Genomic DNA, 27,510 nt, shown 5'->3' with positions numbered 1-27,510 from the left:
CAAGGAGGCTGACTGTCAGGGAGCTGTGTTGTAATCCATGGTTAACATGGAATTTAGGTTGTGTCTTTGCTTTTATATCAAATAAAATTGCTTGCATTTCATATCCTGCTGCTGCTTATGTTTCTATAGATAAATACTTTACCTTGGAATGGACATCTTTGTTCTTAATCATGAGAAAATGTTTAATTGATCATCTGTTCTTTGCTCCAGTTTATTTCATCCTTATTTTTACCCAGACACTAGAAAGCTCTATCCTGATCTCGGGATCAGGGGAACCGCGGTCTCTTATTTTGTACATGTGTAGAAAACAAGGGTTCATAATCTTTAAATTTAAGAACCGGATTTCTCTGTAAGAGAGGCTTTGAGACAAACTTTGCAAACCTTGGTTAAATAGAGAAATCAATTAACTAAGCTTGAGCATTCTGGCTAGTCATGATTTCCCCACACTTCTTTTTAATGACCAAAATGGATCTCTTTCAAACTTCAGGGATTCTCCTAAGATTTGGTGAACATTTTGCACCTTTCATGGTTTAATACATTTCCATTGTGCTTTACCTGGCCTTCATCTCTGAAGATTTAAGTTTTCTCATCATTTTTGGTATATATGACAGCAGCACCACCATTCAAAACCCCCTGGCCATGTTACTTGCCCTCCTGTTGATGTTCCTTCTTCAGTCAGGGCAACCACACTCAAAAATGGCACCCTTATGGTTTTGTGCAAGGATGGCTTGACTTTTCCCCACATTGTACCTGTTTAAAGGTCCATTATGGAGGGCCTCTTTGGCTATACAAAAATGTCAGGTTTGTGATTTCATAAAGTAGGTTATAGTTATTTCTGGATTTCTTTTCTAAGCCCACAGTTCTTTAAAAATAGTTTTACAGAAGAGTTTCTGCTCATCTGTAGATTTTTCTCTTTTCGTCACTTATCTTTGCATTTCTTTTGCTCCTGTGATCTTTATTCTTAAAAATTGTTTTCTTTTACTTTGAATCTCCCTTCTTGCTTTTTAGGTGTGTTAACTTGCAGCCTTACTGGCAAGCTTAGAAATAGGTTAGTTTTTTTTTTTTTTAACTTAATGTCCTTTTTCTACCATACCATTTAGTCATCACTCAATAGAATTTATATAACTTTGTCATAATTGCTGCCTGTACTAAGCTAAACACCCTCCATGGTAATTGATGACCAGGTCCATCAGCATGCACATAAGCAGGAATCACATGGTGGAACCTTCAGCATCATCTAGTAGAACCCTAACTCTAGTTTACAGCTGAGGAACCACAGCTAGTATGTGATTAACTGAGACTAAGACACAGACCCCAGGATCTTCATTGAGTTTTTCTTCCGCCCACACCATGCTGCTTTGCCACATAGTTAAGCAGAAGCAGAGTCTAGACTTGGGTGTTCCGACTTGGGTGTTCTGACTCACTCTCCAAAGCTCACTCACTGCCTTACACCAAGGCGCCTCCGTCCCTGTGTTCTACTCGGTGTGACATTCCCTTCACTTACCCTGAGAAAGTTATTCTTTCTAGACTTGGTTTATTCATTTGTGAACTAGAGCCTAGCCTAAATAAAAAGCCATGAGATTATTTCAACTGAAAGGCAGGGGTGTTTGCGCCCCCTTTAGTGGGCTGTGCTTCCACCTTTAAAAAACTGGCTCACTCAGCAGCTTTGCTACTTTCTGAACCTCTGAGGAGAGAAGCATTTGTAAGTGGAATGTTCATTCCTTTTCCCGATCATCTGATCATTTAGTGCCACAATTTTCATTATAAAGTACAGGGGGTAGGCCAGGAACCTTAAAAGTACTCAGAGGAACAAAATGATAGGATCTCCAAATAATGAAGAGTGTGCATTTTGCTTGCACTTAGGGAATTAATAACTCCACTTTCTACCTGTTCCCATTCATTACAATCTTAGGGCCAAAGTGCTTACCTCAACTTTTAACAACTATGACTGACATAAATTACAGGAGCCTTCATTTCCTAAACAGGATGAGCTGCTCAAATGAGGTGGTTTTGGCTCTGCCTGCTAAGTGATTTTGTGAGCTTCTTTTTGAAGATTCGTTTCCTTTTTTCTCTCTAGCCATTGTTTAGCAAAGTCAGTATAGATTCAAATGATATAAATTCAATGAGGTTTAGGCTCATAATCAATGAAATTTTAATGAAGAGAAATCATGGATTATTAGATTTGGAAAAGGCCCTGGGACTTTTTAGGGTACATGTGTGGGTGCAGAGGAGTGCCCATTTAGTTATTTTATGAATGAAAAGTTAAATGGCTTGCCCAAAATCACATTACAGTGTTAGCTGGTTAAAAGGGTACATGTGTGGGTGCAGAGGAGTGCCCATTTAGTTATTTTATGAATGAAAAGTTAAATGGCTTGCCCAAAATCACATGTTACGGTGTTAGCTGGTTAAAAGGGTCCAAAATCTAGGTCTCCCAGATCCTACTCCAACGTTCCTTCTACGATAGCCATTCTGCTTTGGCCATTCGGCTTTATCTGTTAGCAAGGTGAAACTACCACAAGTTGCTAATGATACAAAGCTCCCTTTTTTCAGTGCCAAGAATTCGCCAAGCTTTTGATTAGAAAAGGTATTCCAACTTTATTTACCTTTGACTTTGTTGCACCATTTATTTGTAACCAGCTCCAGCATAGCTTAGGGATGTTCTAATGACTGAATATATGTGTGTTCTTGACTCTTGGTGCAATGGGTTTTCTGGAGCCTCCATTTTTTATAATCACATATTGTAGAAGACTACCGGGGCAGAGGTGAATAGGGGAAAATAAATTCAGTTTGTCTTAACTGTCTGAAAAGCTGCCCTTTCAAAGTTCTGGAGAGAGAAGATTGAAAGCAGTGTCCTCAAAACTGAGAGGGCAAAGTGCCTATTGTTTGCTATCACAGTGCTGCTTCCCATGTTTTAAGGGAATAAGAGCTAGCCACATATGGGCAAGGATTTCCTCATGACACCAGTGAAGGCATTCGTGTAGGAAGTATTTATTGATCCCCTCTGTGCCGGGTCCGGTCCTAGGTGGTTGGGTGTTCGTTGTTGAACAGCAAGCAGAACTTAGACCTGTCCTCCTTGAGCTCTCGGATTAGCATGGGGATGGAGGCTTGCTTTGGTTTAGTGATCAAGTGACGTATAAAGTTTGGGGCTATTTTGGGAACCGAAAGACTAACGTGAGGGAGGGAGAGAAGGGCATGAGATGGGGATGGAAATGCAGACAAGGATCAGGTCATGAGTAGCATAGTTGTCTCTTGCTGAATTACTTCCTTATTAGAAGTAATTTTATTTGCTTCATATTGAGATCTGTGTGGCAGATCTTAGAGACAGGTGGATTTTAGGTTGATTACCCTAACCTTGGGAGTAACGCAGATGGGACCGCAGAGAAGCAGGTTAACCTTCTTCATAAGACTGAAGACTTTTAGCTTCCCTAAGCTTTAGCAGTTCTGACAGTTACAAAATACTACTTCTCTGGTCTAGCCCCAATTTGCAGAACAGCTGGACATTTATCCCCCCCCCCCCCACAAGCCTTCTCAGCCACTTCGGGAAGTCCCCTAATCATGTCACACACATTGCCCCTACTGCCAGGTGGCCCCCCTGTTTCATGCTCTGACATGGGCCCTGTGAGTACCCAGTTCCCAGTTGACCCCCCTGATGTGGGCTGGGCTGGTTTACTGCCTATGCTACTGTCAGCCTTTGCTACTGCTGCTTCCTGCCTTCTGATAGGCAGTACCTCTCTCCTTTCCTAATCTGTGCTCCAGCATTCTCCAACAGTTTTCTTGAAGTAGGGAGAATATTTCCCTTGTGTAACAATTTCACAAAGGAGTGTTGACTTTGTTGTCTGTTTGTTACAGATATTCTGGGGCTACTCCAAAGCCCATGGTTTTGTTATAGTCTCTTTTCTTTAAACTCAGTTTGAATGGGGATTAGGGGAATTCCCTGGCGGTCCAGTAGTTAGGACTTGGCGCTTTCACTGCTGGGCCCGGGTTCAATCCCTGGTCTGGGAACTAAGATCCCGCACTGCGAGGTGCGACCGTAATCTGAGAAGTACTCCTGGTACTGCATATAGGATCTCCCCTCCCCCTTTGGCCCCATTTAGGTTCTTTTCTCTTGTGTATCTTGCTTAGGAAACATTTCTTCCTTGAAGGCATCTTCATCTTTCTCCTCCCTGTCCCCAAACTATTTTCTACCTTCCCAGACATGCCTGAACTTGAGGGTTACACAGCTTAGACTTTCAAGCTAGGATTCTGACCATTACCCAAAACCTTGGGGCCAAATGTATTCTAGAATTCATAACTTTTAGATTTTAGAATGGAAATATGGCATGTCACTTTAGCATCCTGTAATCAGGTATTATTTCTACAGCACAATATATGAATATTCATACTAAGTAGGATAAACAAAGATTGTCAGTGGTATCATATTAGTTCAGGATTTGCCTCTAAAGAGATTTGCCGTAAAGTTAGAAAAAGTATTCAATTTTTAGACTGATTTTTTTTTTTTTTTGGTTTTTGGAATGCAGATAAGGGATTATGAACCTATATCCTTCCTTGTATATACATATGTAAACATGATGGTTAGAATTTCCTGGTTAAATCTAAAGCTATTATAAAAACTCCTTTAACATGAAATATTGCCTTCCCTGCTCCCATGCCAATTGATCCATTAGAGTTAATGTGATTTCTGTCCTTCCTCTGTGTCTGTGGGGGTTATCATGAGTGGAGTTGATGATACGAAAGGGTGTATTGGCTCAGCATAAGTTCTCCATCCCAGTACAGCTACACTACCTGGGATGGACAGACGGACGTGCCAAAGGAGGACAGCAGGAACATGCAGCAGCCGCTGTTCAAAGAGAAGATCAGACACCCTTAGAGTTCCCTGCAACTTGACTGTGACCTGCATTGTGCATGCCTGGCATATGACCTCTGCTTACAGAGGTGACTCACATGCAGCCTGGGGAATAAAATGCTCTTCTAAACCAAAGCTTCAGGCCAAAGTTTAAAATATTAACTGCTACAGATGTTGCATAAAGACTCCTCTGCACACTGATGTGGTTAATTCCTTTTTACCCTTTTAAACTCCTTCTTCCTCAGTATGTAGTGTTAGAGTTAAAATGACAGTGCATTTATATGTCGTATCTATAAGTCTGTTTTACATATATACTTTGCAGTAAGGAGTATAAGAAAATACAAGCAGAAAATTAGGTTCATGCTGGTCAAGTAAGCCTTTTCTTCTTTAAGTTTCTTTTTCTTGATCCTTTCAACAAGAAAATGTGATATTGAATATTCCATCCTTGGACTGCTTATGCAGAAGTACTCAAAGTGGAAAGTGAAATTGGTATGTTTTCAGTGTTCTTAGAATTTTTTGAATAGTGGTTTGAAAGCTTTAATTTTGCTCTATTCACCATTGTTTACATTCTAGAAAATGAAGAAGTCAAGGAAACGACTTTACGAGAGCTTAAAATGCTTCGTACTCTCAAGCAGGAAAACATTGTGGAGTTAAAGGAAGCCTTTCGTCGGAGGGGGAAATTGTACTTGGTGTTTGAGTATGTTGAAAAAGTAAGTCACTAACTGATGCAATAGAGATTTGCCTCATTCTTTTATTTAGGGCTGTTTCTGAAACTATTAAAGAAAGTATTATTATCTAGTATGATTTGTCATTGTGCTCATAATCTGACTTTAAAAATGACAGTAGTACCCATAATCATTAGAAGTACTGAAAATATATTGAAGGATTTTGTACAATTTAACTGTAGAGAGATAATCTTAAATTTAAACAATGTATTGGTTTGGCTTCTTAAGTCTTAGACTCTATCTTCACCAAGTAATTTTTAGACTTGGTTTATTTTAATTAAACCTAAGCAAGGCCTCTGAGGGAGAGGCACGTAAATTGTCAGTGATGACAGGCATAGGATGGGTGTCTGAATCAGACCTAGAGTGGCTAACGAGTGGGCTCATGAAGCAGCCTTTTGTGAATTGCCAGTGCCGTGGCTTTATCTGAGGGAAGAAGATGTGCCAGGAGCCATAAGGTAAAGCTTGAGGAGGTAGATGAGACCACAAGCAAGGAATTAGAAGCATGGGAGAAAAGCAAAAAATCACACATTGTTTAAGTTGTCTCTGTAATTGCTTCAGTTTTTTTTTTTAATTGTTAACTCGTAGTGACAGTTTTAATCATATGACCTAAGGCAAATGTCCGATACAGTGAACAATATTGTGTGCCTATGAATTTCTTGGACAGCAGATGGCTTATTACAGGTGGTTATTGTCAAGAACTAAGTGCCTAAACAAGAGTAGAATAAACTGGAGTCAGACAGAACTTTTAGAGGTTTCCTTCGTGAATAACGGTGGATCCTCCTGATTTCCTGTTATTATCTAAAGAATATTAAGACTGGAGAGGTTTATCTTTGCCTTAGTCAATTCCCAGGTGCTTTTTATGTCATAAATGACAGAGTATCACCACCAGCACCATCATCACGAAATGGAAAGTAGTGTTGCCAAGATGGGTGACCAGTAATGTGGCTTTTTAATTAATTCAACCATTACAACTTATTTTTCTAATTAATATATATATAGTGATTTCATTACAAGCAAAACTTGAAAAAATATTACAAGGCTCTTTGTTGTTTTAAAACACTGTTTTATGTTTCTTTTCAAAAATCTATTTAAAGGCTTCTTTTTCTGTGTCAGTTTACGTGTTTTCCTAAGGGGCACTTCCCACCAAAATAAAACTGAAGTTTGATATTTAAAAAAAAGTTATAAAAAAGGATTGCTGTAAAATCAGATGCTTACTTTTTAGTTGTCAAAAATAATCATGCAGTTTTCACTGCCAAATAATAAAATTCTGACAGATCTATTTCAGTTATCTTTTTTATTTCTGTTCTACTCATGGTGATTGTTCATGGTTAATAACAATTTCATATGAAAAATGGAGAAATTACCTCTGTGTATCAGACACTATGTAATGTCTGCAATCTCTGCTGGTAAGTGGCAGAGCTGCTACCAGAACTCCAGTCCTCTGACCTGCAAGCCTGGGATTCCTGTGCTGGCCTTATGGTTTTTCAGTGGAAGGTGACCATCACCCTCCCATCAGTGGCGATGCCTAATGATTGACAATGAGTCTCAAGAGGGCAAGGAGAAAGATACTCTTAGGGGTAGGGGGTTGTAACAGAGACGCAGGATTACAGTGGCTTAAACAAAATAGAAGTTTCTCTCTCAGGTACAAATACAAAGGTAGGCGGGTATGGTAACTCTGCTCCACAGCCATAGGAGACCCAGGTTGCTTCTGCCTTTCTGCTCTACCACCCCTGAAATTTTTCCTCAAGGTCAAGATGGAGCTCCAGCTATCACATCCCATTGGCCAGGACTTAGTTGTGTGGCCACACTAGCTGCAAGGCAGAAAGAAAATGTACTCTTCATTCTGGACACTTAGGCATCCACTTACAAGTTGTATTACTCTAGTAAGGGAAGAATGGATATTGGGGGACATTCCTCTCTATAACTCAGGAATTTAGAGTTGAATATGAAATGAGACATACAATTTATGTTCTTTATTACAAAGCCCTCTTATTCCTCCTGTGCATTTGGGACCTCCTGTGCATTTGTTAATTGAAAAAGACAATCTGAGTGGAGAATCACTAAAAAATGATGCATATATACTTTAAACATTTTGTTTTAACTTAAAACATATCAATATACATTCACTTTCCACACTCGCTTTAGAGGCAGGGTCAAGGCCTTTTGAGTATTGATCTTCTGGTTGGAATTCTGATGGGTTTTCTTACATACCTCCTACCCATAATGTATCAATGATATCCTGTGTCGGTTTCTTTAAAGTGAAGTGAAAACCTAAAAACATTGCAAAGGAATGGCAAGTAAACAGTTTATTGCAGTATGTTATTGTGCACGTTGGGATGGAGGAAAGCAGAAAGAGCTGAGGAAGCAGGGGCAGGACTATTTCAGCTGAGAATCTTTGAGAGTAGCATAGGATAAGGGTACAAAAATGTGCGCTTCAGAGATGACTGGCCTGAGTTTAAGCCAAACTCCATTATTTACCAGCTGTGTGATCCTGGCACTGTCCTTGGCTTCTCTCCATGATGATTCCTGACTCGTGGCCCTGACAATCTTGGGAAAATATCCAGTTTCTTGGATCCAGATCCTTGGGCCTCCCTTTACCCAGCACCACCCCCACCCAGCCTGGACGCATTGGCCCAATCGTTTCCTAGGACACGCCCTCCCCACCTCCTTTGGACCTGCGCCCTGTCCTGGACCAGGAGTTGGCCTCATTCCCCATCAGCTTCCAAGGTCTGACCCTGGCCTCTACAACCCTGAAGTGGGCTAACCTGACACATAGCCATGTGGCTGACAGGGTCTTGGTGTTCCGGCCAGGTGTCAGGCCTGAGCTCTGAGGTGGGAGAGCCGAGTTCAGGACATTGGACCACCAGAGCCCACCTGGCCCCACATAATATCAATCAGCAAGAGCTCTCCCAGAGATCTCTGTCTCAACGCTAAGACCCAGCTCCACTCAACGACCAGCAAGCTACAGTGCTGGACACCCCATGCCAAACAACTAGCAAGACAGGAACACAACCCCACCCATTAGCAGAGAGTCTACCTAAAATCATAATAAGTTCACAGACACCCCAAAACACACCACCAGACACGGTCCTGCCCAACAGAAAGACAAGATCCAGCCTCATCCACCAGAACATAGGCACCAGTTCCCTCCATCAGGAAGCCTACACAACCCACTGAACCAGCCTTACCCACTGGGGGCATACACCAAAAACAGTGGGAACTACGAACCTGCAGACTGTGAAGAGGATACCCCAAACACAGTAAGTTAAGCAGAATTAGAAGACAGAGAAATACGCAGCAGATGAAGGAACAAGGGAAAAACCCACCAGACCAAACAAATGAAGAGGAAATAGGCAGTCTACCTGAAAAAGAATTCAGAGTAATGATTGTAAACATGTTACAAAATCTGGGAAATAGAATGGAGAAAATACAAGAAACGTTTAACAAGGACCTAGAGAAACTAAACACCAAACAAACAATGATGAAGAACACAATAAATGAAATTAAAAATTGTCTAGAAGGAATCAGTAGCAGAATAACTGAGGCAGAAGAACGGATAAGTGACCTGGAAGATAAAATTAGTGGAAATAACTACTGCAGAGCAGAATAAAGAAAAAAGAATGAAAAGAATTGAGGACAGTCTCAGAGACCTGGGGGACAACATTAAATGCACCAACATTCGAATTATAGGGGTTCCAGAAGAAGAAGAGAAAAAGGAAGGGGCTGAGAAAATATTTGAAGAGATTATAGTTGAAAACTTCCCTAATATGGGAAAGGAAATAGTTAATCAAGTCCAGGAAGCACAGAGAGTCCCATACAGGATAAATCCAAGGAGAAACACGCCAAGACACATATTAATCAAACTATCAAAAATTAAATACAAAGAAAAAATATTAAAAGCAGCAAGGGAAAAACAACAAATAACATACAAGGGAATCCTCATAAGGTTAACAGCTGATCTGTCAGCAAAAACTCTGCAATCCAGAAGGGAGGGGCAGGACCTATTTAAAGTGATGAAAGGGAAAAACCTACAACCAAGATTACTCTACCCAGCAAGGAACTCATTCAGATTCGAGAAAGAAATTAAAACCTCTACAGACAAGCAAAAGCTGAGAAAATTCAGCACCACCAAACCAACTTTACAACAAATGCTAAAGGAACTTCTCTAGGCAGGAAACACAAGAGAAGGAAAAGACCTACAATAACAAACCCCAAGCAATTAAGAAAGTGGTAATAGGAGCGTACATATCAATAATTACCTTAAATGTAAATGGATTAAATGCTCCAACCAAAAGACATAGACTGGCTGAATGGATACAAAAACAAGACCCGTATATATGCAGTCAACAAGAGACCCACTTCAGACCTAGGGACACATACAGACTGAAAGTGAGGGGATGGAAAAAGATATTCCATTCAAATGGAAATGAAAAGAAAGCTGGAGTAGCAATTCTCATATCAGACAAAATAGACTTTAAAATAAAGACTATTAGAAGAGACAAAGAAGGATACTACATAATGATCAAGGGGTCAATCCAAGAAAAAGATATAACAATTGTAAATATTTATGCAGTCGACATAGGAGCACCTCAATATATAAGGCAAATGCTAACAGCCATAAAAGGGGAAATCGAAAGTAACACAGTTATAGTAGGGGACTTAAACACCCCACTTTCACCAGTGGACAGATCATCCAAAATGAAAATAAATAAGGAAACACAAGCTTTAAATGAAATATTAAACAAGATGGACTTAATTGATATTTATAGGGCATTCCATCCAAAAACAACAGAACACACATTCTTCTCAAGTGCTCATGGAACATTCTCCAGGATAGATCGTATCTTGGGTCACAAATCAAGCCTTGGTAAATTTAAGAAAATTAAAATTGTATCAAGTATCTTTTCTGACCACAACTCTATGAGACTAGATGTCAGTTACAGGAAAAAAAAGTGTAAAAAATACAAACACGTGGAGGCTAAGCAATATGCTACTAAATAACCAAGAGATCACTGAAGAAATCAAAGAGGAGATTGAAAAATACCTAGAAACAAATGACAATGAAAACACGACAACCCAAAACCTGTGGGATGCAGCAAAAGCAGTTCTAAGAGGGAAGTTTATAGCAATACAAGCCTACCTCAAGAAACAAAAAAAATCTCAAACAACCTAACCTTATACCTAAAGCAATCAGAGAAGGAAGTACAAAAAAACCCCAAAGTTAGCAGAAGGAAAGAAATCATAAAGATCAGATCAGAAATAAATGAAAAATGAATGAAGGAAACGATCACAAAGATCAATAAAACTAAAAGCTGGTTCTTTGAGAAGATAAACAACATTGATAAACCATTAGCCCGACTCATCAAGAAAAAAAGGGAGAAGACTCAAATCAAGAGAATTAGAAATGAAAAAGGAGAAGTAACAGCTGACACTGCAGAAATACAAAGAATCATGAGAGATTACTACAAGCAACTATATGCCAATAAAATAGACAACCTGGGAGAAATGGACAGTTTCTTAGAAAAGTACAAGCTTCCAAGACTGAACCAGGAAGAAATAGAAAATATGAACAGACCAGTCACAAGTAAGAAAATTGAAACTGTGATTAAAAATCTTCCAACAGGGACTGAGCTGAGGGCTGGTGACGTGGAGCTACTGGATCGGTCCAAGATGGTAGAGGTGGAGGAGACACTGAAGCGACTTCAGAACCAGAAGTGCGTGCAGGGAAACATCGTGGTGGACACAGAAGGCATTCCCATCAAGAGCACCATGGACAATCCCAACACCACACAGTACACCAACCTCATGCACAACTTCATCTAGAAGGCCCGGAGCACCGTGCGTGAAATTGACCCCCAGAATGACCTCACCTTCCTTCGAATTCGCTCCAAGAAAAATGAAATTATCGTTGCACCCTATAAAGACTATTTCCTGATTGTGATTGAGAACCAACCAAATAAGCCGCTCTCTTGGCTCCCTGTGTCATTCCTTAATTTAATGCCCCTCAAGAATAATAGTGTCAATCATGTCAACTGGCTGGCATATGGAAGTCACCTTAGAGCCCTCTCAGACCAATCTGGCTGCAGCTCCACCTACCCCACCAAAGTCAACCCTCTTCTGGCCAGTCGCACCTGATTTTCCAGGAGGAAAATCACATCCAGGTTTATGGAGCAAGAGACTGTGAGAAGCTCACACACCCTGTTTCCTTCTGACTTTGAGTTCACTTTGTTGCCCTTGAAAAAGGCTGTTTTTCTTTAACTAAAAATAACCAAAACACTTAAAAAAAAATCTTCCAACAAACAAAAGCCAAGGAACAGATAGCTTCACAGGCGAATTCTGTCAAACATTGAGAGAAGAGCTAACACCTAACCTTCTGAAACTCTTCCAAAATACAGCAGAGGGAGGAACACTCCCAAACTCATTCTACGAGGCCACCATCACCCTGAGAACAAAACCAGGCAAAGATGTCACAAAAAAGAAAACTACAGACCAATATCACTGATGAACATAGATTCAAAAATCCTCAACAAAATATTAGCAAACAGAATCCAACAGCACATTAAAAGGATCATACACCATGATCAAGTGGGGTTTATCCCAGGAATGCAAGGATTCTTCAATATATGAAGTCAATGAATGTGATACACCATACTAACAAATTGAAGGATAAAATCCATATGATAATCTCATTAGATGCAGAAAAACCTTTTGACAAAATTCAACACTCACTTACGATAAAAACCCTCCAGAAAGTAGGCACAGAGGGAACTTACCTCAACAAAATAAAGGCCATATATGACAAACCCACAGCCAGCATTGTTCTCAATGGTGAAAAACTGAAACCATTTCCTCTAAGATCAGGAACAAGACAAGGTTGCCCACTCTCACCACTCTTATTCAACATAGTTTTGGAAGTTTTAGGCACAGCAATCAGAGAAGAAAAAAATCCAAATCAGAAAAGAAAAAGTAAAACTCTCACTGCAGATGATATGATACTATACGCAGAGATTCCTAAAGATGCTACCAGAAAACTACTAGAATTAATCAATGAATTTGGTAAAGTAGCAGGATACAAAATTAGTGCACAGAAATCTCTTGCATTCCTATACACTAATGATGAAAAATCTGAAAGAGAAATTAAGGAAACACTCCCATTTACCATTGCAACAAAAAGAATAAAATACCCAGGAACAAACCTACCTAAGGAGACAGAAGACCTGTATGCAGAAAACTATGAGACACTGATGAAAGAAATTAAAGATACAAACAGATGGAGAGATATACCATGCTCTTGGATTGTAAGCATCAACACTGTGAAAATGACTCTACTACCCAAAGCAATCTACAGATTTAGTGCAATCCCTATCAAACTACCAATGGCACTTTTCACAGAACTGGAACAAAAAATTTCACAATTTTTATAGAAACACAAAAGACCCCGAATAGACAAAGCAATCTTGAGAAAGAAAAGACTATACTACAAAGCTACAGTAATCAAGACAGTATGGTACTGTCACAAAAACAGAAATATAGATCAATGAAACAGGATAGAAAGCCAGAGATAAACCCATGCACATGTGGTCACCTTATCTTTGATAAAGGAGGCAAGAATATACAATGGAGTAAAGACAGCTTCTTCAATAAGTGGTGCTGGGAAAACTGGACAGCTACATGTAGAAGAATGAAATTAGAACACTTCCTAACACCATACACAAAAATAAACTCAAAATGGATTAAAGACCTACATGTAAGCCCAGCCACTATAGAACTCTTAGAGGAAAACATAGGCAGAACACTCTATGACGTAAACCACAGCAAGATTCTTTTTGACCCACCTCCCAGAGAAATGGAAGTAAAAATAAACAAATGGGACCTAATGAAACTTAACAGCTTTTGCACAGCAAAGGAAACCATAAAGATGAAAAGACAACCCTCAGAGTGGGAGAAAATATTTGCCAATGAAGCAGCTGACAAAGGATTAATCTCCAAAATATACAAGCAGCTCATGCAGCTCAATATCAAAAAAACAAACAACCCAATCCAAAAATGGGCAGAAGACCTAAAGAGACATTTATCCAAAGAAGATATACAGATTGCCAACAAACACATCAAAAGCTGCTCAACATCACTAATCATTAGAGAAATGCAAATCAAAACTACAATGAGGTATCACCTCATACCAGTCAGAATGGCCATCATCAAAAAATCTACAAAGAATAAGTGCTGGAGAGGGTGTGGAGAAAAGGGAACCCTCTTGCACTGTTAGTGGGAATGTAAATTGATGCAGCCACTATGGAGAACAGTATGGAGGTTCCTTAAAAAACAAAAAATAGAAATACCATACAACCCAGCAATCCCACTACTGGGAATATACCCTGAGAAAACTATAATTCAAAGCGTCATGGACCACAATGTTCATTGCAGCACTATTTACAATAGCCAGGGCATGGAAGCACCCTAAGTGTCCATCGACAGATGAAGGGATAAAGAAGATGTGGTAACATATATACAATGGAATATTACTCACCCATAAAGAGAAACAAAATTGAGCTATTTGTAGTGAGGTGGATGGACCTGGAGTCTGTCATACAGAGTAAAGTAAGTCAGAAAGAGAAAAACAAATACTGTATGCTAACACATATGTATGGAATCTAAAAAAAATGGTTCTGATGAACTGACGGGCAGGACAGGAGTAAAGAAAGACAGAGACATAGAGAATGGACTTGAGGACACGGGGAGTGGGAAGGGTAAGCTGGGACGAAGTGAGAGAGTGGCATGGACATATATAAACTACCAAACGTAAAATAGATAGCTAGTGGGAAGCAGCCGCATAGCATAGGGAGATCAGCTCCGTGCTTTGTGACCACCTAGAGGGGTGGGATAGGGAGGGTGGCAGGGAGACGCAAGAGGGAGGGGATATGAGGATATATGTATACGTATAGCTGATTCACTTTGTTATTACAGCAGAAACTAACACAACATTGTAAAGCAATTATACGCCAATAAAGATGTTAAAAAACAAAAAAAATTGCAAAGTAGTTTCAGTGAAGAATCTGTACCACACCACCGTCCCTTGCCAGTGTTTTATAGTTGTTGCACTCACAATCGATTAGATAGCATTATGTGTGGTAGCGTTCCTTTATTACGTCTTTTCAAAGTATTAAACTTCATTTTCTTATAAACAGCAAATCTCTTTTTTAGAAACATTATTTCATTGGTTTATATGATATTTAATTATATTAAAATAACAAGTGCATCTGTTATAAATACATATGGGAGTATTATAAACACCTGATTGTTTATATGAATACAACTTGACTGGTGGGAACAACATTGTAAAGTTGTAGTAGAGCAGCAACTTTTTGGTCTTAGGACTCCATTTACAGTCTTAACATTATTGGGAACCCTAAGAGCTTTGTATTTATGTGAGTTTTATCTATTAATGTTTATCATATTAGAAGTCAAAACTGAGCAATATAAAAATATTAATTCATTTAAAAATAATAATAGACCCATTACATGTTAACATAAATACCTGTGTATCATTCATTCTTTCAAGTAAAAATGGTGTACCCGAAGAAAAATGACTAGTTCAGTTTATAACTCTGTTGCCCAAGTGCTTTTCCCCATGACAGCTATCGTATTTTGATATGCAGCGGGAGTGCTTTATGCGTATTCCTCATTTTATCATGTAGATTCCTAAAAAGACTTGTACTCAAGAACTGAAATTTAATAAAAGTAATAATTTTTACTGCTTCATCAAAAACATCCTTTACTAAAATTGGCCTTTTTTTTTTTTTTTTTTAACTGTAAGGTTATGGCATTGAAGAATCCAATGCCTTGATTCATGCTAAGGTACCACCAGTTTACCCATCATTGCTTTGTGCCATCAGTGTAAATACCAACACAGTGAAAAAGACAAATAACTGAGTGCTGTCATGAATATAGTTTTGACTTCATGGGTCCTCTGAGACACCCCCCTCCTCTGAGATCCACAGATCACACTTTGAGAACTGCTGTCCTAGATGGTCATCTACAAACAATAAGCTCTAATCATGCTGTAGACCTTAGTCTTATGCTTTACAGAGGGAGTGGAGAATATTTAGTTAATCTGGAAATTCAGCAGAAATTGGTTAAGTGGAATTTCTACTTAAAAAATGTGCATGGGGCTTCCCTGGTGGCGCAGTGGTTGGGAGTCCCCCTGCCGATGCAGGGGACACGGGTTCGTGCTCCGGTCCAGGAAGATCCTACATGCCATGGAGCGGCTGGGCCTGTGAGCCATGGCCGCTGAGCCTGTGCGTCCAGAGCCTGTGCTCCGCAAGGGGAGAGGCCACGGCGGTGAGAGGCCCACGTACCGCAAAAAAAAAAAATTTTTAATTAAAAAAATAAAATAAATAAAAAATGTGCATGAGTTTTAGAATGGTCTCTGACTCCAGATTAAGATTTTTGAATATTGGTTTGTTTGGAGTCTGTGAATTTTTATTTCAACCATATTTTGTAGCCTGTTTAAATATTTGTTCTGATTATATTGATCACTGCTAACCTTAGGGATCATTTAAGAATATTTTCCAGGTCTCCCAGAAATATTTCAAGTCTTGATTTTATCGCAGAGTTCTTTTGGAGATGCACAGTGCACTATGTTAAAATGACTGTTTCCCCTCTCCTCTATACATTACAGTGTCTTTTCTCTACTTTGTGTTGTTTTTCCCTCGAAATTAGGCTAAAATGATGCCTGATAGATTTTAGGGAGAGTGAAAAATGCACAGGGTTATTATTTGAGATAGCATTGAGGAGTAGTAAAAATGGAATTTCTCTTAAAAGAGAACCTTGATTCAATACAATATGCTGCTTCACAAGAAAGGTTGTGGATGGAAAGCAAAGCAATTTTTTAAAAATGCATGCTGTGTATTAGATGAATTATCATCCAAGGTGCTTTTTTAAATTGTTAATACATGATTTATGGGCCACCTAATTTTGGAGATCATTGGCTCTCTATTTAATTTTTAGAATATGCTTGAATTGCTGGAAGAAATGCCAAATGGAGTTCCACCTGAAAAAGTAAAAAGTTATATCTATCAGCTAATCAAAGCTATTCACTGGTGCCATAAGAATGATATTGTTCATCGAGGTAAGTATGGAATTTTTGAAATGGAAAATATCAAATAAAGTTAACAAAATATTTCACACAGGCACTGACATTCCATTTAAATTAAATACATTTTGAAAGTATAGGATATGAGACATTGTTTGGGCTCCAAGTCTCCTTTTGTATCACCAAAAGGATGGACTGCACATTTATTTGGATATTATGGTGAGATCTCTGTGTTTGTAAAACCAGATCCGCTTTCAACAGCAAAAGCACCTAGTGATAAAACGAACTCAACAAATGGAAACTTTGAAGCTTACTTGCAGGGGGAACTACCCTCTCCATTGCCTTTTGGTCCTGCAGGTAGAGCAGGTAATGTGAAACAAGCCAGAATCAGGCTTTAGACATGGTGCTAAGTCACTGGCCCCCATTGACAGCCACTTCTCATTTCCTCTTAGACCAAGATCTCTAGTATGTACCTTTACCTCCTGATTTTCCCTACCTGTTCATGAAAAGTGCCCATTGTTTGCAGGTTGTAGGCATGATGAACCTTGCATAAGGGCCATGATTATACTTCCATAAACTGTTCTATTTTGTCCTTTATTGCCATGAAGTGGGTGGTTTATAGCAGTAAAAGGGAAATTACTTGCTCAGCAAGATCTTTAATCTATACCATTTATCTTTTCCTGATAATCTCTTGCATTCAAGGGACACAAATTGATACAATAATGAAGCTCAAAGATGTTTGTCAGAAAATGTTGCAGTATCCACTTCTTATCTTTGAATTATCAGACAAATGAATACTACATTTTAATTTATCTAAACAGGCACACAAGGATATCACTTTAAAAATAGCCTCACTTTGGGCTTCCCTGGTGGTGCAGTGGTTGAAACGAGTCTGCCTGCCGATGCAGGGGACACGGGTTCGTGCCCCGGTCTGGGAAGATCCCATATGCTCTGGAGCCGCTGGGCCCGTGAGCCATGGCCACTGAGCCTGCGCGTCTGGAGCCTGTGCTCCACAACGGGAGAGGCCACAACAGTGAGAGGCCCGCGTACCGCAAAAAAAAAAAAAAAAAAAAAAAAAGCCTCACTTTAAGAATAGCTTAAAGGTCATGTGAAGAATGCCAACTCCTATTATTTCTGGAAAGAGACAGTTTGTATTTCTCTTGCATTTGACTTTCATAGCAGTTACATTATGAAGGTTGTTGGCAGCATGGAGAGATGTCTTGGTCACCTGGACATCTAGTGTCTAGGGTAATGATTCTAATAACAGTCTCTACTACAGTTTGAGGATATTAAGAAACTGATTTAGCTGCATTTCCATAGTGATACTGAGATTTGGTTAAGTGTATAGTGAATTAATGGTTGTGAATTAATTCAGAAACCATGATTCTGAAATCTACAGATCTCACTCCTACCTCTTCCCTTTCTCCATTTTCACTTCTACCATATAATATAGATGATGGGCACTCTAAAAATAGAATTGTGAGATGCCTCCAAAGGGAGGGAATTAAACTGCATTTTCTGTGTATTTCTACTCCTTAACTCCCACCACATCTTCAAAAGATCCACAGAATAAATGAGAAATCTTATCTTGACTCATCCATCATAGCTTCAGCACTAGACATTTATGATTGTGAACCACATCATAGAAAACCTAAAGAGATATATAAATATAGAAAGTATACAGAAAATCATAACGAACAATGTATCTTATTTGTATTTTTTTCTCCAGTAAATATAATGCTACCTACTTACTCTCATATATGTTTTTAAAGTATCTTGTGGGTGTAAACAGTTTATAGTCTATCTCCAAAAATTTGTATTATTAGTATTTTATAAAGTAAAAATAGTTCCTTAAAATGTGGTAGCCTAGATTTAATCATTTTTAAATTCCTTTCAGAGGTCCAATTGATACCTTTAAAATTTAAGGGGAAAAATATTTTTGAAATGGTGGTCTGCATGTTTTTCAAAAAAAAATTAATTGGAACTTTTGTGTACCAGCATAAAATGTGTTACTCTGCTTTTTACTGCCATAGTTTTCTATTCATATTACTCTGGATATTTCTAATTAGGTGCCATTACAGTGCTCTAACAGTATCAATCAGCAGTACATGGAACATTTTTTAATAATTGTTTTTTAATCTTGATACTCCAGATATAAAACCAGAAAATCTCTTAATCAGCCACAATGATGTTTTGAAACTGTGTGACTTTGGTAAGTTAAAAAGAAATTGAGCCCTGTAAGTACAGAATTAATTTAATATAGCACTTAAGTAGCTTTTACAGGTGTATTAAAAGTATTTTTTATCTTTTGACTTAAATTAGCAAATGAACATTCTATTGGGTTGTATATTAAAAAGTTGATTGTGGGAAGAGTTCTACTCTCTTTGCATAGTATTGTCTACTATTTTAAAAAATTCATCATGCTGTATTTGTTTAATGAGAATTCAAAGCAAATACATGCATGTGCATATATTCATAAGCCCAGTACTTAATGACCTCAGAGAAAGAATTTTCCAGAAATACCACTATGGCCTGCTGACTTGAGTTGGATAAAAAAAAAATTTAATATTTTAAATATTGATAGAAATTGTTTTAGGCATAATCATAAACACTGAAAATATAACTATGTAAATACATATGTGTTGTATATATGCAATAGTTATATATCTGTAAGGTTAAAAGACATTTTTAGAATGATTCCGTTTATTCCCTTTAAATGTTCAGTGGGGGACTTCCCTGGTGGTTCAGTGGTTAAGAATCCTCCTTCCAATGCAGGGGATGCAGGTTCGATTCCTGGTCAGGGAACTAAGATCCCACATGCCATGGGGCAACTAAGCCCACACACCACAGCTACTGTGCTCGTGTGCCTCAACTAGAGAGCCTGCGTGCCACAAACTACAGAGCCCACGCACTCTGGAGCTCGCACGCTGCAACTAGAGAGGAGCCCACGTGCCGCAACAAAGAGCCTGCGTGCTGCAACTAAGACCCGATGCAGCCAAAAAATAAATTAATTTAAAAAAAATAATGCAAAGAAGAGTCCTGCTGTACCTAAACATCTTAAGAAGTACTTAGGAGCTGAAATTTGTCAAGCAAGTTATAAATAAAAAAGATGCATATAGAATGGTTAATAATAGGAAAAAAGTATCCTTAGTCTAGCATCATTTCTTAAAGAAAAGACAGCTTTAAACGGTCAGGAAGTTCCACATGATGGCCCCACATATGGCGTTCTGTGCCCTGCACATCCCCACCAAGAACCTCCTGATTGTTTTCCCTCCCAGAGTGTGTAGCTCCTTTGTCTGGCTTGAAGAATCCCACTAAAAAATACGAATATTTCTTCCAAATATGTCTTATAAAGAAGTGTTGATTAACTGAAGTTAGGGGGTTTGTTTTTGCTGTGTTTATTTTTTTTTTTACTGTTCCACTTTAAGAAACACTATTTTCTATTTCTTGAAACTGACATACACCTTAACTTTTACCTTTAATTTTAATATTCTGGTTCTCTGTAACTATTTACAGTGAACCTATATTGCTTTTGGTGAGTTAGATGGGTAATTAACCTACTTGCCAGTTTATTTTGTGGCCCCAAAACCTTTTGAAAGGGTTGTTACTTGCGGGGGGCGGGGGGTAGCAATAGAGTCTGTAAGGTAATTAAGATATCCCTAATATGCTTCTCAGTCACATTAGGAGATAAAAATCATTTTAGCCTGCTTTGTTTCCATCATTGCCAAACCCTACCGATAGTTGTTTACATAATGGCCGAGCTGATCAGCACCAATAGATATACAAATGCTATCTAAGGTCCCACATAGCAGAATTAACGACTATCTGCGACATGCTAATTTAGCTTTGACTTCTGGCTCTTGTGGAGTCTTCATTTTGTTTCTAAGATTTACACTTATTGGAAAAGCTCTGAATGCTTATAAAAGCATGCAATAACTTTGAAAACATAGATTTCTTTATCAGAGAGGAGAGGCTGGTTTTGTAGTGAATACACTGTATATTTTAATTGACGAATGAACAATGGACTAACTTTTTTAAATGACAAGGACACTGTTAATAAACAGCCCATTCAGTAACAATCATTATATTCTTTTGATGTTCCTTTAAGGTATTAATAGCACTGAAATATTTTGTCAACATGACAAATTAATTAATTCTAATTAATTCTTTAAAAAAATTAATTCTTTTTCAAAATTACACCTTTGGGCTTTGCTATCTTTCAGGTTTTGCTCGGAATCTCTCAGAAGGCAATAATGCTAATTATACAGAATATGTGGCCACCAGGTGGTATCGGTCTCCAGAACTCTTACTTGGGTGAGTTACCTTCCCAGAATAGAGTGACATCTACATATTTGCTGATCCTCTATTGTTAACTTTGGGATTATCTGTGGAAGATAAGAACTTGAGTTAATTAAATACCAGTTACCTATTGCAGTGTAGCAAACCACCTAAAAACTTAATGACATAAAGCAAGCACCATTTTATTTGCTCACAATTCTGGGTGCCATCGGGTTGGGGGAGTCAGCTGTTTGAGTTCAACTGGATGATTCTTCTGCTGGTCTCAACTGGAGTTGCTCATATAGCTACAGTCAGCAGGTCATCTGGAGGCTGGTTGGTTTAGGTCCTCAGCTGGGACAAACTATCTCTGTTCCATGGGGACTCATCCTCCAGTGCGTTAGTCCAAGTTTCTTCATATAATAGCAGAAGAATTCCCTGAGCAGAGGGCAAGCCCAAAAGCAAAGGTGGTTTTCAAGCCTCTTTGCATGACTTTTGCCTCATTGGCCAAAGCACGTTACTTGTCTAAGCCCTGATTCAAGGGATGGAGGAATAAACTTCGCCTCTTGATGGGAGGAGTGGCAGAATCACATTACAAAGTGGCAGGTGTATGGAAATGGAGGGAAATTATTGCTGCCATCTTTGTTAATAGTCTTCCACATTAAGAATGTGTATATCCACAGAATTTGACATTCCGGCTTATCTGTTTGTTCATGTATTCATTCATTCATTCAGCAGATACTTATGGAGTATCTCTTATGCCTAGCCACTTTTCTGTAATTATTGAACCTACTGATATTTTCCTTCCAAACATTGTAAATCCTGTTTGATGATAAATGGCTTTCCAGACTAATATATTGATAATTTTCTCAGCAACACTGCCACATCCATCCACTTTGTGCCACCCTTCCACTTTCAGTGGTATTTCATTCACCTGTCAACACCAGAAAAACATTTTCTGATAAGATACTTCTTCCTCTTACTATGTTTTAACTTCAGAACCTAAGAAAGGACCTGTAGTCTTGATCTCCATCACAGTTTCACTAATAATTCTCTACCTATCGTAGTTGTAGTATTTTCTTATTCTTCCTAGATCGTATTTCCTTCTTTGGGACCATCAAAGAATTGAGGTAGAAGACACACTCTACAAATAAAATTAGATATGATGGTAATGATGACCAGTGCACGAATTATTATAGGTTTCATCTCTTTTCTTTAGTGTGCCATACATGTATCTAGGGGACATGAGAAATTTAATTTTTAAAAGATATTTTTTACAACATTGTAAACTATACTTCAATTAAAAAAATTTTTAATAAATAAAGGTACTTTTTATATAATAGAAATATAAATTTCTGTATTTCTTCTGAAGATCATGATGACTATATGTTTAAGCTACCCACTGAGGGTTTATTTTATTTATTTTTTACACAGCAGGTTCTTATTAGTTATCTATTTTATACATATTAGTGTATATATATGTCAATCCCAGTCTCCCAGTTCATCCCACCACCACCACCCCCCCCACTGAGGGTTTATTTTTATTTTTTTACACTTGTGGTCAGTTGATTTTCTTATTTTTTTATTATTAAAAAGTTTTTTTTTATTGGGGTATAATTGTTTTACAATGTTGTGTTAGTTTCTACTGTACAGTGAAGTAGAGTTCCCTGTACTATGCAGCAGGTTCTCATTGAGGGTTTATTTTGAAGTTAACAATTGATTTCCCAGGGTCTACCAACCATTTGGCGTTAAATCTTGTTTCATTGCTGACCTAGAGCCTATAAGAATTATTGGTGTCGGTTATTGAAAGCTTTACCATTTTTTTTTTAATCAAAAGCTTGTGCTTCATCCTGTGAAATAAATGGTGGCTAGTCACTTTATTATCCCTCCTTGTGTGGATAGATTTTAGAATTTCTGTGCTCATTTTTCAACTTGGATTTAGGATTGATTTTCTTTTGTGTTTTCTATGTTTCTTCTGTGTACCTCTGTCTGGACTCACTCTAATGTGTAGTCTATTCATCTGTTCATTCTTTTGGGAGGGATTGGGAGTTTGAAATTCCTGGACAGGATTTTCCAAAGAAGAAATGAGTACGAAGTAAATCATTCTTAGAACCCCATCTGAGGATTCAAGTATGGTAGAGGGACTCATTATAATATGGTTTTGTCTATAAGATGTCCCTGAGGAGTTCATTCTGAGGACAGCCTTATTATGAAACTTCGGAGAGTATTTGCTGCCTAATAATACCTCCTGGAAAACTGAGCTATGTTTATAGCTCATTAACTGAGTTATGTTTAGAGCTATATGGGAGCTACCAAAAGTAGATGGGGACTCCAACTAATTTGAGCCAAATTGAATATTACTGATTAAATGATTGTCAAGTACTGGTTGAAGAACCATATTATTTGTATAAAAATCCCATTGAAATCAGTTGATATTTGGTTAACATGAAGAATTTACAGGTTTTTATACATTCTCAAGACTTTGTCCTTGACATTCAAAGTAGTTACAGCTGCATAAATTATTCAGATTAGTTGGCAGAAGAAAAATAGCTTATGGTGGGTATGTAAAGATTTTCCATAGTTTTCTCCATCTAGCACAAGTTTTGTCTTTCTTATACTTGTATGAAAGAAAGATCAGTATCCTTCCCTTCCCAGCAAGCTACCAAAAAAATCTAAATGAAGTTTCCTAGTATGGTTCTTGGGTTTTTATGGGAGGAAATGAGATAAATAAAATATTGACTTATTGTTACAATGATTTATCATCCTAGAAGCATATTCTGTATTATGTTAAAAGTGCTTTAGAGTATTTGTTAAAAGTTTTATATTACTACTATAGCACTATGGCATTCTAGAATTTTAATTCCTTTTTTTTTTTCAGGTATTTTATTTTGGCTTTCCCTGCTTAAAACTTAGATAATTTATGTTTGAAACTAAAAAATATGATTTCTTAATCTGCCTTCTGTAATTTGATTTAAGGCTATAGATATTGCGGTATACATGTAAAGCTTTTTTGGGGATACGTAGATTTTCATGTATAGCTGATTAGCAACAGTAGTACTCCAAAAGCCTTCTGGTAAACTCAGACCTTGGAAGATAGCTATAAATCCCTAAAGAAGTGGAAAAAATGCTTTGAGGGAAATGCCTGTCATAAAGTCCCATAAACAAAGGGTATAAATAGATTGAAGTAAATAATCCAATAGCGTTTAGCACAATCTTAGCTGTTTTGACTCTGTGCAGTCAGAGGTTAAATAATATTAAGTGTTTGTTGTTTAAGAAGACACATAAGTCAGTGGTACATTTTAATAGGCTGAACTCAAAAAATGGATCAGTATAACTTGTTGACATTTAGAGAGCTAAAGGATAATTGCCTAGAAAATACATTTCTTGGGAGCATTTCATTCTCCAAGTGAGTGGTAACTCATCAGACATGTGTGCTGTATTTAGGGTTTATTAATCCATTCATATTCAAAATATATCTGGATGTGAATAGATTTCAAATCAGTGTATACTAACTAAATTTTTATTAAACTGATGGCTTTATTAGCATAGATTTATTCACTTGTGTTCTGAAGTTTTACTTTGATATCCATACTTCCTTTTTTTCAGCCTCACTTTTGTCCATGTGGTATTTTTTAATTCCTTAAATACCCAAATATGCTTTAAATCATGAATCTGTTCAAAATAATTTGGAAATTATTAAAATTTATTTCTTCAGTTGCCAAGATATCTCTCCCTTTGCTTTTCAGAGCTCCCTATGGCAAGTCTGTAGATATGTGGTCCGTGGGCTGTATTCTTGGGGAGCTTAGTGATGGACAGCCTTTATTTCCTGGAGAAAGCGAAATTGACCAACTTTTTACTATTCAGAAGGTGCTAGGACCACTTCCACCTGAGCAAATGAAGCTCTTCTACAGTAATCCTCGCTTCCACGGGCTCCGGGTAAGAGGCTTTGCTAAAACCCCAAATGGAATCAGTACACTAGTATTTAAATCATTGCTCATTGCACAGTGGAATGCTAAGCTATCCATCGAATACTATTGCCTTTCCCATTACAGTGTTTATAATCCCCATTATAATATTTTATTTTTGGTTTTTTTTCTCGTTTTTTTTGCGGTACGCGGGCCTCTCACTGTTGTAGCACAGGCTCCGGACGTGCAGGCTCAGTGGCCATGGCTCGCGGGCCCAGCCGCTCCGCGGCATGTGGGATCTTCCCGGACCAGGGCACGAACCCGTGTCCCCTGCATCGGCAGGTGGACTCTCAACCACTGTGCCACCAGGGAAGCCCTATAATATTTTACTTTTGAATTTTATATAGTATTTGTGAATTCTGAATTCGAAAGTGGGAGCTGCTAATATTTTCCTAATTTGTAAGTTCCAATTTTTCAAAATCTTTTTTAGTGTACGCGTTATTCTAAACTTTGGTTATCTCAGAATGTTTCTTTATGCAAAATATTAAGCATCCCCAAAAGATAGAAAAATGTATAAATGGCTATTGCTTATTTGAGCAAACATAGTTGTAGTGATTTGAGGAAAATGATGAATACTCACATTCTGCATATTTAAAGGTGCTGTTCTAGTGGGTATTTCCTGTTTAGTGAAACATCAAATCTTCTTTTCAAACTAGTGTATTGTCTTGGGCAGCCTTTTCTAGACTTGCTAACTTTGTGCAAAACTTGATTTCAGAAAATATGCTAAAAAGAGTCTTAAAGTATAAACTTTCCCCAAATGAGGGACAACCAAGTCGCAGGAGGCATCTTACTGGAGTGGCCAGTTACAAGCTGCTTCTCTGTTCCATCCACCCCCAAAGCAACATTTTTAGTTTTCAACTACCCTGTTTGGGCCAACATGCCAGTTGCTGGCCCTTGTGGGAACTATAAAATAAGCTCACCACCACTTCTTTTGTTTCTCTTAAATGCATAATTCTCAAACCATGTTTTCTTGACATTTGCAAAGCACTTTGTTTTTTTCCTTTGACTTTCTGGCCTCAGTTTATTTCACTTTGAAGAGTACTCCTCCTCACACATGAATGCCCAGCACAGTATACCTCCTGCTAGGCTCAATGAGTGTGGAAGAAAGAAAGGAACAGAAATGCAAACATTTCTCTTCCATCCCCTTCCTGCTTTCTCTCTCTTCCAAATCTGTCTGAGTTACCTCAGGCAAGTTTCTTTTTTCTCCTTTTATTTTTGCTTTTGTAAGCTGAAAAATAGCCAAATTATGACCATTAATTAGGGTACAAATAGTTCAACAGTTATTGAGCATTTGTCCTACTAGATGCTGAAAATATGATAATAAATAGGACTTGCCCTCAGTCCAGAAGAAAGGAAAATCTATTCTAGTCAGAAATAAAGCAAGTCATAACTAATGAATTACTGTCTCACTGAGAATGCATCCAAACTCCTTCCCATCGGACCTTGCCTTTTCTGGGCCCTTCTAGCTCCCTGACTTCAGCTCATACCCCTTTCCATTCCCATCCCTTTCCAGACTTTCATCACACTTACCTTTCTTTTTCTTTAACTTCCGTAAACATTCCCAGGTGTTCCAGCTTCATGAAATTGGCACTTGTGACTCCTTTTCCCAGGAAGGCACTTCCCTTGCATGGCCCCTTCTCATTTTATAAATCTCAGCTCCAAGAATGACCCCTGTCTCTGACCCCCCAACATACTTCCCCCACCTCCTTCTTGGTCTCTCCCATAGCACCCTTCTTTTTCCATCATAGCACTTATCACAGTATGTAATTATTTTGTTTATTTTTTTAATTATTAATGTTAGAAATCATCTGTTTTATTGCTGTATTTCCAGCATCTAGCTTAGCCCAGCACATGTAGTAGGGACTCGATGAATATTTGAATGCTCTCTTGAACCAATCTGCATTATCAGCAGTCAAGCTCATTTATGTTTCCCTTCTCTCCATCTCTAATGCTTCTTTCACTCTTACCACCTTTTACCTGAACAGCCACTCCCAAACTGATTTCTCCAAGTTTCTCTCTTCACTGCAGTCTTCACATTGCTTTTAGAATGATCTTCCTGCAAACTGCCCATTTAATTCTGTCGTCTTTGTGCTGAAAACCTCTGCAAGATTGCTTATTAAATTTAAACTCCTTAGGATAGCATTAAAAACCCCTTCCTTCTAGGCCTCCAGCCTTGTCTTCCACCTTTTCCTACCCCTGCCCCCTGCTCTGCAGCCACATTGAACTTGTCACCATTTCCTTGTTTCTGCAGTGCTATGTTTTCATTTCTGTAATTCTCCCAATACTTACCCCACTTCCTGGAAAGCTCTCCATCCTCCCTCCCCCCAGACTCAAGTCAAGTGTCCTTCCATGAAGCCCTTCTAGACTCCTCCAAGGGGAATGGGTGCCTCCCCCTTCTGTGCTCCTGAAGCACTCTGGTCATAGCTCTTGTAGTACACATGGCAGTCTCTTTTAAGTAGCTGTTTGACACAACACTGTAAATTAACTATACTTCAATTTTTTAAAAATTGTAATAAGATTTTTTTTTTTAAAAAAAAAAGCTTTTTGAAAAATGTATCCTTACTGGACTAATGAATTTTTTAAAGAAATGAGCTATCATGGCCACCGTTA

At 38.2% G+C, this 27,510-nt stretch overlaps 1 protein-coding gene and 1 pseudogene across 3 annotated transcripts in view; both read left to right on the top strand.

Moving 5' to 3' along the window:
- Window positions 1-27,510, top strand: part of CDKL5 (cyclin dependent kinase like 5) — a 182,815-nt gene that overhangs the window by 116,078 nt on the left and 39,227 nt on the right. For all 3 annotated transcript variants that reach the window (XM_067724514.1, XM_067724512.1, XM_067724513.1), the window contains 5 exons: window positions 5,417-5,553; window positions 16,576-16,696; window positions 18,813-18,872; window positions 20,884-20,974; window positions 24,682-24,871. In XM_067724514.1, coding sequence (XP_067580615.1) covers window positions 5,417-5,553; window positions 16,576-16,696; window positions 18,813-18,872; window positions 20,884-20,974; window positions 24,682-24,871 — 599 coding nt within the window. The remainder of the gene's footprint in view (window positions 1-5,416; window positions 5,554-16,575; window positions 16,697-18,812; window positions 18,873-20,883; window positions 20,975-24,681; window positions 24,872-27,510) is intronic.
- On the top strand, window positions 10,828-11,892 carry LOC137217511 (uncharacterized; annotated as a pseudogene).

Source organism: Pseudorca crassidens, chromosome X, assembly GCF_039906515.1.
Source record: "Pseudorca crassidens isolate mPseCra1 chromosome X, mPseCra1.hap1, whole genome shotgun sequence".
NCBI lineage: Eukaryota > Metazoa > Chordata > Mammalia > Artiodactyla > Delphinidae > Pseudorca > Pseudorca crassidens.
Note: the sequence above shows the minus strand (reverse complement) of the source record. Positions and strands in the feature narration are given on the sequence as shown.